This window comes from Aquarana catesbeiana, linkage group LG01 (genome assembly GCF_042186555.1).
Source record: "Aquarana catesbeiana isolate 2022-GZ linkage group LG01, ASM4218655v1, whole genome shotgun sequence".
NCBI classification, from domain to species: Eukaryota; Metazoa; Chordata; class Amphibia; order Anura; family Ranidae; genus Aquarana; species Aquarana catesbeiana.
In genome coordinates this window covers 315,477,958-315,490,742 of record NC_133324.1, presented here as the reverse complement: position 1 = coordinate 315,490,742, position 12,785 = coordinate 315,477,958, and the positions used below count along the sequence as shown (strand labels likewise).

The following is a 12,785-nucleotide window of genomic DNA, read 5'->3' as shown; positions in this document are numbered from 1 at the left end:
TTTTAGTCGACTACTGTCCTACTGTCCTACTGTAAATGTGAACTGTAACTTTTTTTTTTTTTTTAATTCTTTATTTATATATGAAATAACATCATTACTAAATCACCAGAGAGTTACCAAACAACCAAGATATTTGCTTTTTAGCAATACACCATCTAGTTCAAGAAGATGAAGAAATGTAGACATATTGCAAATATATGTCAAGCTTACATAAATGTAAAAAATTGATACAACTCTACTATACAGCATACTGTCTAACTGCTAATCTTGACAACTGTTTTATCCCAAATTTTCCAAACCCTACTAGGATTGAAGTCCGTGCTTTTTATTCCTTTTTTTTCTTTCTTTAAGAGAGCAGCCTAGAAACAAAAAAAGACTAAGGTTTCTTTAACATGTTATTTTTAACCTTAGCCATTCTTTTATTTATATTTTTGCTATGCCCCCAAAAACAAATTATAAAATGCGTTAATTCCTCAGATCTGTGAACTGTAAGTGACCTTAACAAAATGTCTGTTTAAAAAAAAAGTGCTAAGCATGCATGAAAGTATGTTTCATTTTCCATGTTGGATCTGATTACAGTTTCCATCAGCATAAAATTTTATTCTGAAAAGCCATAGCGAAACGAGTTTAATATGGTGGTTAATAGAGGTTCCTGTTTCTGACACCTGCAACTGGTTTGCTACATTGGTTTAATTGCGTGGACTGCAGTCCATTGTGATCACATTTTTTCTGTTGAGTTAGCAATTCCTACTGATAGGTGCTCATTTGAATCACTTGTCTATAAAGAACCAGCAGATGCTGTTTGGTTATTTCAGTCTTTCTTAACAAAATAGATTATTCTTGGCTACAATAATTAAATACACCTGTCTACAGAATAGTGAACAGGGCTAAAAAAAATGCTTTATTGTGTCACTCATTATGGTCTCCTTGTATGTAAACTGGACGAAAGCATTGGAGATGTCACCAATTATGCCGTGTACACACGACCGGACTTTTCGACGGCAAAGGTCCGACGGAACGAATCCGCCGGACAATTCGATCGTGTGTGGGCTTCATCGGACCTTTGCTGTCGAAAAATCAGACGGACTTTAGAAATAGAACATGTTTTAAATCTTTCCGATGGACTCGAGTCCGGTCGAAAAATACGTTCGTCTATATGCTAGTCCGACGGACAAAAAGAGATGCAAGGGCAGCTATTGGCTACTGGCTATGAACTTCCTTATTCTAGTCTGGTCGTACGTCATCGTGTTCAAATCCATCAGACTTTGGTGTGATCGTGTGTAGGCAAGTCCGTTTCGTCGGGAACTCCGTCGAAAGTCCGTCAAAGTCCTTCGGAGTTCAGTCCGTCGAAAGTCCGCAGGTGTGTAGACGGCATTAGGCTTCCCCACATTCTTCCAAACCTTGACATTTCCTGCTTGTAGAGGAAATTGTGTCAGCTTCTAAAATTTGCATGGAACTCCTAAGCTGGCTATACACTGTAAGATTCATCACTTAATCCCCCCCATCCACACCAATCAGGCACCAGAATACCCAAACAGAAACTGATTGAATACAGACGCTGTTCGGCTGACAGTTTCCTGCCCATCTCCTTCAACTTTTAGATCGAAGGATGATGACTGGGAGGATGCCGACAGGGCCACCCATGGCTTGAATTTTGGCTGGTTCTTCAGGAACCGGCCAAAGTTTATTTCACCCATGGCCATCTTCTCATACAGGGAGCTGTACCCACACTGCACGGGTTAACTGCTAGTTTTTTTCTAGGGGAGGGAAGAGTGGGAAAATACCTAATCCTCCGATCCTCCAAACACAAGACCAGTGCCTGCATACTTGTTTTATAGACCTGCTCTGGACATGAGGAAGTCAGGAACAGTCCACTGGTGGATCATGGGGGAGAGCTATTTGCTGCTGAGATTGGGTGAGTATAGGCTTTCTTTTCCCCCTTGGACAAAACGAGCAGCTAGTGGCTGTGCCACTGCATGGGAAAACATTTTTTGGCCGGATTTGAGCTTTAATCTTATCTAGGTTTAAGAATAGCAAATTAATAGTATGCAGGGTGAAATGTGGTACAAGAACCAGTATTTTGGACTTGGACAATACTGGTTCTTGTTCCAAATTTTATTACCTTGTTGTTGAAATATAAACAAATTGTAATATAACATTATTTATATCCAAGGAGGATTTTAAAGAAAAATGAGGATTGGTTGTCGTTGCATGTAAAACTTGCCCTGGGGTAATTTACTAATTTTTTAAAAAAACATCTCTTGGCCGCTAAGAAGGAGGTGATAAGGAAGGTTCTTTTTGCATATTTGAAAACCACAATAATTTTATTCATCAAAAGAAAAGCATCTGAAATAGATGGACCATGCAAGTTTAAGTGTGTTAATGACTCCTCGTTATTTACAGTACTTTTATAGAGATGAAATGCACAAGTTAATCCTTGCATTCTTTGTAACTACGGCATCATTTTAGTTTGTTTTGCACTTCTGAGCTACTCCTACAGACAGCAATTTAGCTCCCAACCTCTTATACATGTGGATATTTATTAATGAAAACCATACACTGAATAGCACCAAAGCAAGTTATTTTAGTCCAACAGTCCAATTACTTTAATCCAGTGAAAGACATAGAAACATAGAAAAGTAATGACAGAAAAAAAGACTGAGTGGTCCATCGTGTCAGCCAGTATTTGATTGGTTACCTTGGATTACAAGATATACATCATAGCTCTTCTCATATACAATCTTTTAGTGTGGAACAGTAAAATATATAAAGGGATTTTTAAATTCAATCACTGTATATAACCTGGAAGTAGTAAGATTGGTAAGTGTATCTGGATACAAAATATTTTTTTACATAAATGATATATTTCTTTAGCAGTATAAATTTTGAAACATTATAGACACACTCCCTTAGGTTTCTAAAAAATAATGTCATCAACAGAACCAAACATTACTGGATGATAAAAGCTTCATGAAATAGCTTTAAAAAGTGTTAATTGTGTTGATCATCTGTAAAATTGCATGAACGAGCCCTTTTGGTCCATTATAAAAAAAATGCTGATTTTCCTTCTCCATACAGGGATGTGTGTATTTTGGAGGGGTTAAACAACCATGAAATTGGTTCTATAATGTGTTTTACATTCAATTTATTTTTCCTGGGTTAAAATTATGTTTGTGTTTTGTGGAATGCAGCCTCTTGAAAGCTCAAATTACAAGATGTGTTTTATATTTTGGGTGAAGCTGGTGTATAACTAGTCTGTTAGTATTATTGAGTTTATATATAATAATTAACGTTTTATGCAAATTTTTGTAACATTTTTGATTAGGTTGGCAAGGGGTATTTTTGTAAAGTTACTAAAATATATATTTATAACCACCAGTAATTAATACTGATTTATAGTTAGTTCCCATGGGAAAAATAAAGACCTGAGGCCCCAGGGTTATTTCTGCCTAATGTTGATTAATAACAGCATAGAGTAAGGTGTTTTCTCTAGAGCCAAGGCCATTGCAATGTCAGCTAAAAGAGGCTTGATGGCCATAAGGTCAAAAAAAAAAAGTATAGGTTATAGGCTGGATTTTCTTCCTCTGGTAATGTACACCAGTGGTTCTCAACCTCAGTCCTCAAGTACCCCCAAGAGGCCATGTTTTTGGAATTTCTCTTAGATAATATAGCTGTGCAAAATACCAAGCCATTGACTCTGATTTAAAGCACCTGTGCAAGATAAAGGAAAACCTGCAAACATGGCCTGTTGGGGGAACTGGAAGACTGAGGTTGAGAACCACTGATATATAGCATATCTAGAAAATATACATGGTTTTCCATCTTTCTTTCTTTTCATGTTCCATGAATCTGTTTACATTCTTATGTTAAAGTATATCTGAAGCAAACTTTTCTTTTTCATTTTGGATAGAGTAAGGAATGGCTAAAGCCCCTGTCAGTTTCTTTTCATCTGTATTTCTCTGGGAAGATTTTCCTTAAAGCTGAAGCAAAACATCTCTACAGCTTTATTGACACTACTTATCTGTCTCATGTTGTGCAGACAGATGGATCCTGTAAAAAAATTCACTGTACAAGGATCCTGGGCTTCCTCCTGTCGCTGATCATCTGGTGCTGCATAAGCTTTTAGCTTCCGGTCTTCATCCAGAATTGCTGTGAAGATGGTTTGTTGGGGACCTGCCCTCTTCTCCATTAAGAAAAAGTTCTTTCTTTAATTTCAATGCATGTAAAACTATTTATGAATGGAGAAGATTCAGACAAATTACATTATTGTCTCTCTAGTCAAAGGTTGTGTTACATGCAGTGTAATTTATGCACAGGTTTTTTCAATGGAGGCAGAGAGGAGAGGACGGGGCCGTCATACCTTCTTTAGTTCTGCCTAAAAAAACAAAGCTATAACTAGCCGACCTCAATGCACTGTCTAATTGGGCGACTATGTGGCAGATGAGGTTTAATGTTGATAAATTTAAAGTTATGCACTTGGGGCTAAGAATATGCATGCATCATACATACTAGGGGGAGTACAACTAGGGGAATCAATGGTGAAGAAGGATCTGGGGGTTTTGGTAGATCATAAGCTCAATAATAGCATGCAATGCCAAGCTGCGTTTTACAAAGCGAGCAAAGTCCTTTCTTGTATTAAGAGAGGTATGGACTCCAGAGAGAGAGATATCATTTTGCCCCTGTACAAATCATTAGTAAGACCTCATCTGGAATATGCAGTTCAGTTTTGGGCACCAGTTCTCAAAAAGGATATCGGGGAACTGGAGACGGTGCAGAGAAGGGTAACCAAACTGATAAGAGGCATGGAGGAGCTCAGCTATGAGGAAATATTATAGGAACTGAATTTATTCACTCTCGAGAAGAGGAGATTAAGGGGGGATATGATCACCATGTATAAATATATATGGGGTCCATATAGTAAACTTGGTGTTGAGTTATTCACTTTACGGTCAACACTGAGGACAAGGGGGCACTCTTTACGTATAGAGGAAAAGAGATTTCATCTCCAAATATAGAAGGGTTTCTTCACAGTAAGAGCTGTGAAAATCTGGAATAACTCCCTCCAGAGGTGGTTCTGGCCACGGCCTCTCAGTGGAGACATGGGCAACAGTAAAAACCTGTATCCATGATTTCTATTATTAATATATAAGATTGATCAGGTTTTTTTTTCAGTGCCCCTCTTTCTATTTATTATTTCATCCCATATTATTTTCCTGTTTAGCAAAGTAGCTATATTAGTTGTACCATCACTCATCTCACTGTTGCTTCAGGGCAACAGGAAATGGAAGCTTTTTTTTTTGACGTGGGTAGCATTAGCTACTGATGCCACTGCTATATGTTAAATAAAAACTCTAGTTTTCCTTTAAAATTGGTTAGATGCACATTAAAATTAATCTAGAATGTCTGCCTTTTTCTGGATATTATTTGAATAGCTAGAATTCAGTTAACTATGTAACTATCACAATGCCAGAAGTACAAGGACAGGAAGAGCACCAGCATCCCTGCACAAAGATTTCTACAGGATCCAGCTGCCTGGAGAACATGAGACATATGCCATTACTGGCATGTACTGTCAATAAAGCTGTAGAGAGATTTTTTTTTGTTAGCTAAACTGCAGCAGATTTTTTTTTTTTTTTTTAGCTAAACCACAACTTTAACTACTTCTAGTCCAGGCCTTTTCTGGCACTTTTTGTTCACATGTAACAACCAGTATTTTTTGCTAGAAAGTTGCTTAGAACCCCTAACATATATAAATTTTATTTATTTATATATATATATATATATATATATATATATATATATATATATATATATATATATATATGTACATATATATATATATATATATATATATATATATATATATATATATATATACATATATATTTAAAGCAGAGGCCCTAGAGAATAAATTGATGGGTTTTGCTATTTTTTATGTAACACGGTATTTGCACAGCGGTTTTTCAAATGTAATTTTTTAATGTATATGCTTATAATGTATAGTTTTTTTGAATTTTAATGCAATACATAACCCAATTTTTTGTAAACTATAAAAGATGAAGTTACACTGAGTAAATAGATACCAAACTTGTCACTTATTAAAATTGGCACTCCCATGTAACGACAACAAACAATGTAAATTTTTACTATACATAGGTGACTCTTTAAAAGCCTACAAAAGATGTCTAGTGCTAGAATTACTGCCCATGATCTGACGTTCGCAGTGATACCTCACATGTATAGGACGACTGCTGTTTGCATGCAGGACCAAGGCGCGGGTTTGCCTTTGTGTGCAAGCACGGGAGGACAGAGGCACTTTACACTTTTTATTTTTTTTAATTATTATTTATTTATTTTTGTAAACATCCTTGTGACAGCAGTAGGCATGTAACAGGTCCTCTTCATGGAGATATCTGGGGTCTGTAAGACCCCAAATCCCTCCTCACCTAAACGCATTCAAAAACACCAAGATGTAATGTCATCTCTTCTGAGTTACTATTCCGAATAGCCAGCGGACATGCCGGCTGGTTGCTCGGGTCTCCCAGTGGGACGGGAGAGCCCAAGAGAGCTTCAGAAGGGGGGGGGCCCCTCCCACTGCTTGTAATAGCAATCGAGCGGCTGGTGAGCCACTCCGATTGCTATGACAAGAGAGCCGACAGTCAGCTCTAAAAGACGGTAGCGGGGTGATGCCTGTAGGCATCATCCCGGTATCTCCACCGAAAGTCAGAGGGAAGTGGTTAAAGTCGTAAAGTCAGTGCTCACTATTACTGCCAGCCCCTCTGTTATAACAAGCTTTATTACACAGTGTATATGTGCTTTTTTTTTTATGCTGCTGCTAAATACCCTTTTTCACATTGCCGATTTGTGCAATCACGTGACTGCCAGCTGTTGTCCTTCCTTGATCTAAGGACTACAAAGAGAGGCTGAGATCCCTCTCTAACGTCAGCCGCGCAGTCACATCTGCGATGTGGAATAATGTATTTAGCTGCAGAATTTAAAAAAAAACACATACACAGTGTATTATATCTTGTTATAACAGAGGGATGGCCAGCAATTGTGAGCACTAACTTTACTGCCACATGGAAAAGTGGCAGAAGGGGTGGGTTTGGCTATCGGCTCACACACAGGAGCTGACAGGCAGGGAGTTAGGGGGAGAGACTGTGGGCTGACGGAGGCATGTAAACTGACCACGGTATCATGGATCAGCAGCCATGGTTATCGTGGTCAGCACACTAAGGGGAACACAGGAGCAGGCAGGATCAACCAGGTTTTTTATAGCATAGAAAGGGACAAATGACATTGCACAAGCACTATTCAGTTTAACATGCTTTAAAGGAACAGGATCTTTTTTTTTCCCAGGGTTACAACCTCTTTAACTTCAAATCCAATACACCTAATAGTATGTAAGAGAAAATCCACTCTTAGTTGTCATGGAACATGTGTCCCCACTGGAAGATATCCTCTGTATTGCTGTTCTGGTGAAAGCTGAGAAGTTTTGAATTTCTTATAACTTTTTCCTGCTGGAAGTAGTCTCGGACAGGGTGAATTTTCTCAGTGGGGACATGGGCAACAGTAAAAACCTGTATCCATGATTTCTATTATTAATATATAAGATTGATCAGTTGTTTTTTTTCAGTGCCCATCTTTCTATTCATTATTTCATCCCATATTATTTTCCTGTTTAGCAAAGTAGCTATATTAGTTGTACCATCACTCATCTCACTGTTGCTTCAGGGCAACAGGAAATGGAAGCCTTTATTTTACGTGGGTAGCATTAGCTACTGATGCCACTGCTATATGTTAAATAAAAACTCTAGTTTCCTTTAAAATTGGTTAGATACACATTAAAATGAGTCTAGAATGTCTGCCTTTTTCTGGATATTATTTGAATAGCTAGAATTCAGAGATGCTACTTTCCTTCATAGTGTAGTGACTAACAAAATATTATTTTTAAGGTCCTAGAAAACACGAGAACAAGGCCAAGACACATTAGGAGGACTCCTATCTCACACTGCTCATGCAATGAAATGGAAAACAGTACTTGGAAAACAGTCAGATTATTTTTGCACAAGGAACATTGTTGAAAATATATGCAAAAAAAAAAAAAAGTTGTTATCCATTGCAGCCAATTAAACTGCACAATTTTCCTTCATTGGCTTAAAGCATTTAGGCAAACTGCTAAGCGGCTGCTATAGATAATATTGCCAGTTCATAAATTTCTCCAATCATCACAAGAAGTCCAGGCGAAGCATTAGCAAATATGTTATGAAGAAACCACATAGACCTTTTCATTCTCATTTGTATTATTAGAAGACTGTTATGCAGTTCGTTATACCTTGCATCTCCGCATAAAATATGTGCCAATTAACTGATGCTTTGTACTCACTCTGAGCTGCTGTACATCACATTTTAGCTAAAAAAATCTTTAAGACAAGCTGGTACAATGCATTCTTCATGTAAAAAAAACCTACAAAAACATCAACCTTTCCATACACCAACCATTTTTATGATAAAGGGTTTAACTATCTTCTATGGTTTTCCACCCCAAAAAAATTCTGTGTTTGGAGAACAGAATTTCCCAGCATGCTGGCTGGCTTCATTGATTATTGCTAATAAAGGGTGTTTTTGTGAATGCTTGTTATTCTTTGATTATGGCACCTGATACTCCCAGATAATTAAAGCAGTGCCTAATTTGTTTTTGCTTGATGAAATTGCAGTGAGTTTGCTCCGCATAAGTAACCATGCAATCACACAATCATCTTAATTCAAAAGTGGTTTTAAAAAAAAAAAAAATCAGCAGTACAAAATAAAGGCAATTATTTCGCCAGTAGAGGTCTGTGCATATCAACGTGTATCAAATAGAAATATCACTGATCATACTGTTATCCCTCCATCAATTGCAAATACCCGCTGCAGTGTCTAAATGGCAGATGGAGTAAGGGTTAAATTATAAAGTGTAGATTTTTTTTTTCATTAATTATAGGGAATTTTTAGCGACAGCAGTTCAGTAATTTTTGTCTCCCCAAGTACTTTTGGGTGGAACCAAATGCCACAGTTCTAAGGCTTTTTGTCTGTTAACAGAAGAATAGAGACAAATGTGTGCTGAACTGACAGCTCTTTCCTCCCCTGTCATTAAATTATTAACTGCCATCTCACAAAATATGGACTTTTTTTTTTTTTTAGTAATCAAAAATGCTTTTTTCGAAGACACAAGACATAATTTACCTCTATAATCATTAACGTTGCCGCCTGGAATGTTCTGCGTTTTGAAGATTTTTGTCAAGTTTTCATTCTTTCTTTAAACTGCTATGAAAAAATTGAATCTTTTTGAATAATGGATTTTTTCAAAAGACTGCTAGGTGGCCACAGCTTTGTCTAGAACAACCTTTCACCTGCATAATGTCCGACTTTTATAGCTGACTTTCCCCATTTTCCACCCTTTTAATATGATATCTACCTGCATGAAACTCTGCCTGGCTATCTGGGATTATTTTCATAATTTATTAACTCTAAAATTAGAACATTAGATTAGCACATTCTGGATCATTTCATTAAGTAGTTAAAAAAATAAAAAAGAATATTGATAGCCAAAGTCCAGGTAGTTGCACTAGCCAACCAAACTTCAATTTACAACAGTGTGCTGAGTTGTGCTCTGTTACGAAATTGGTTTCTCTGCTTTAGCGCTAGCTGGATAAGCTCATAGATATACCAAATGTACATCAGACGCTTGAGATAATGTTAAACCACTGTAATGCTGGGCATAGTCATAACAAAATTTGCCCATTTCAGCAGGGCCCTCCCTGTTCAACAAAAGTCGATTGTTCGATTGACTTTCGTCAAACAGACGTCTTTGAAAACTGTGGTCAGTCAGCGGCTACAGCCACTGATCAGTGCATTTTGACAACAGTGGAAGTCCCTGTCCGAATACAATGTCCCCTTGATGGGTATTCCCCCATTCACCTCGCTTGTGTGGATGGAGTAATCTGGTTTTTTTTTGTTTTTTTTTCAGCCCACTGGCTATGCCAGACTTATAGCTCTCTATTGGGCAGGGATGCTACAACAGGTTATCTGTTTAGGGAAAAGATGGTGAAAAATCCTAGTCAGCTGATCTTACCTGTTAGCCCATCAGTCTTTAGTTGACCATAGACAGCTCACATTTTGACCATGGCCCTGTAGGCACCATTCAGCTCGTCAAAGGACTATTTAAAAATTTGACTGAGCTAGGTGGAAAATTATTATCATAAGAGCAGTAACTGCATCCTATCACTGTTTGACAGTACCATTGAATCTCCACTGTCATCAATTGCATCCAGGCACCTGTAGCTGTCCAAATACAATAGCCAGCAGCAGAGAGTTTGATTGTTGGCTTCTCATTTTGCAAATACTAGTTGTCTGGCTATCATTCTGACTAAGCAATTGAATAGTTTGTTACTTACCCAGAACAAGTATGTACCTTGGGTCTGTGGCTCAGTGTTAAAGTGGGTCCATTTAACAGCTAGACAACAGCCAGGAAAGGCTTTTTTTTAAAGATCATATTCCTTCCTTATTTATCCATCTACTCATTCTTCATGGTGAAGCCTATATCTTAGCATTGTTTAAAATAGCCACAGAACCCTACAATGGTTTTAATTGTAGGTATAAACTTTATGTAATGAAATAAAAACAGAATTACTAAGCACAATCATACTGATTTATTCTTTCATTTTCCAGGTGAAACTGCCTCATCAATGCAGACCACAAGATACCCAAGTCCTTCTGAACTAGATGCCTACGCACAGAAAGTTGCAAACAACCCACTGACTATCAAGATCTTCCCCACCAACATCAGGGTCCCCCAGCACAAGCACCTAAATCGGACTGTAAATGGTTATGATACCACAGGCCAGCGTTACAGCCCTTACCCAGTACACACAAGTGGCTACCAAGGCCTGCTTGCTATTGTTAAATCTTCTAGCAAGAGTGTAGTGAAGAATGTAGAGGGAAAACGAACTAAGATTTCTGCTGCACAGGTTGGTGTTGCTCCTTACACCATGTCAAGCACTTTAACACAAGGCCAACCTTGCAATGGACAACTGAGCTATCTTGCAAATCAGAAGCAGTTGGATGCACCAGTGCCACCCAATGTGACTGTGGCAACATCAGTCATTCCTTTAACAGGTAGAAATTTAACACTCCAACAGTCTAATCTGCCCTCCATTCAAAGCATAATTTACCAGATTAACCAACAGTGCCAGGCTCAAGCTTCTCACCAGGCTTGTCAGGGCATAGTGGTTACTAACTCTAGTCCAGCTAAGCAGGGAATGACCAATGGCTTTACTGCAATGACCGGGGGCACTGTGGCTTATGCGGGCACTGTCTTGCAAGACTGTAGAGCAGGCGCTGAGCTGGCACTAGGATCTGCCCCAGTGGTAGCAAAACCTGGATCCTATCAAGATAGCATGGACTACCTAATTTGGCAACAGAAGCAACAACAGCAGCAACTTCGGATATACAGTGGAGGCAGTGGTGGAGGTGGAGCAGTCAGCAAGTCACCAGAAGTGTGCCCTGGAGTATCTCGTCCTTATACACTCGCTAGTGCCGTTGAAAAAGTCAGCTCTTCCCCACTGAACTGTGTTGGCATGCATGGTAATTTTTCAGTGGGGCAATACTTTGCTCCACCATGGAACAGTATCTTGGTCACTCCCACCAGTGACTGTTACAATCCCCAGGAACTTGCCAATGCTCACAGGGATTTGGGGGTACATCCATCAGATGGACTAACCAGCATCCCCAGCAAGACCCTTTGCAATACCTCTATCCTTAGCAGTAGTCTTCAGTCTTTGGAGTATCTTATCAATGACATTCACCCACCTTGTATTAAGGAGCAGATGCTTGGCAAAGGTTATGAAACAGTGTCTGTGCCAAGGCTTCTTGATCATCAGCATGCCCACATCCGACTGCCCATTTACAGATAAAATTCTTGCTTTTTATGTAATGGTGGCCAACACTGGTTGTAATCTGTAAACTAGATTATGCTACTTAGCCCTAAGAAGGTATGTTTGTAAGTGCAGTGGTGGCAGAGGTGGTGTTAGGAAACACCCACTGCTCTGCACTTAGAATGCATAGCATTGCAGGTCATTCCCAACCAAGAATGGTTGCCTCTTCTTGCCTTTTCTGTTTATGGCAAGTGAAAGGAAGAGAATGGCTGTATCAACACAGGTTTTTCTTTCTTTGTCTCAATCAAACAATAACAAAGAAAGAGCTACTGGTTGTACCTTCTTGATTCTCCATTTCTTTTTCATTTTGTTCTTTATTTTTGTATTTGTTGAAATCTCAGTTCTTGTTTCTATATATGAACGTGTTTAAATGCAGCAACATTTCTCACCACTGTGGAATAAAAATGAAGGCAGTAGGTTAAGTATTTATTTATGTTATACATGAAGATATTTCTTTTCCCCCCCAAGGTTTTTTTTTTTTCTTTTCTTTTTTGATACCCTTACTTCAAATAAACACATTTTATTGTAAAAAAGTTATTATTTAAATTACCAGATCAAATTACAGAATAATATGTATCCCCAAACAAATAACTAAAGTTTTGTTTTAGATATAGTGTTTTATTTTTTTTATATATTTTTCTTACCATGAAGATATGTTCTCTGATTGAATACAACATCAAGTAATTATGAGTTATATTTAATGTTTAAATTATTACTTCATCTTCACATTTTGTGGAATATGACTATGTAACAAAACAAGTTATTCTTTCATGTTTACCTGACCAGCTACCAAGCCTACTGCTGTTTTTT

At 38.0% G+C, this 12,785-nt stretch overlaps 1 protein-coding gene across 2 annotated transcripts in view; it reads left to right on the top strand.

Moving 5' to 3' along the window:
• FAM222A (family with sequence similarity 222 member A) overlaps nt 1-12,393 on the top strand; it is a 106,400-nt gene extending 94,007 nt beyond the window's left edge. For both annotated transcript variants that reach the window (XM_073629714.1, XM_073629706.1), the window contains exon 3: nt 10,711-12,393. In XM_073629714.1, the coding sequence (XP_073485815.1) occupies nt 10,711-11,954 (1,244 nt within the window). In that variant the 3' untranslated portion in view covers nt 11,955-12,393. The remainder of the gene's footprint in view (nt 1-10,710) is intronic.
• The last annotated feature ends 392 nt before the right edge of the window (nt 12,394-12,785 follow it).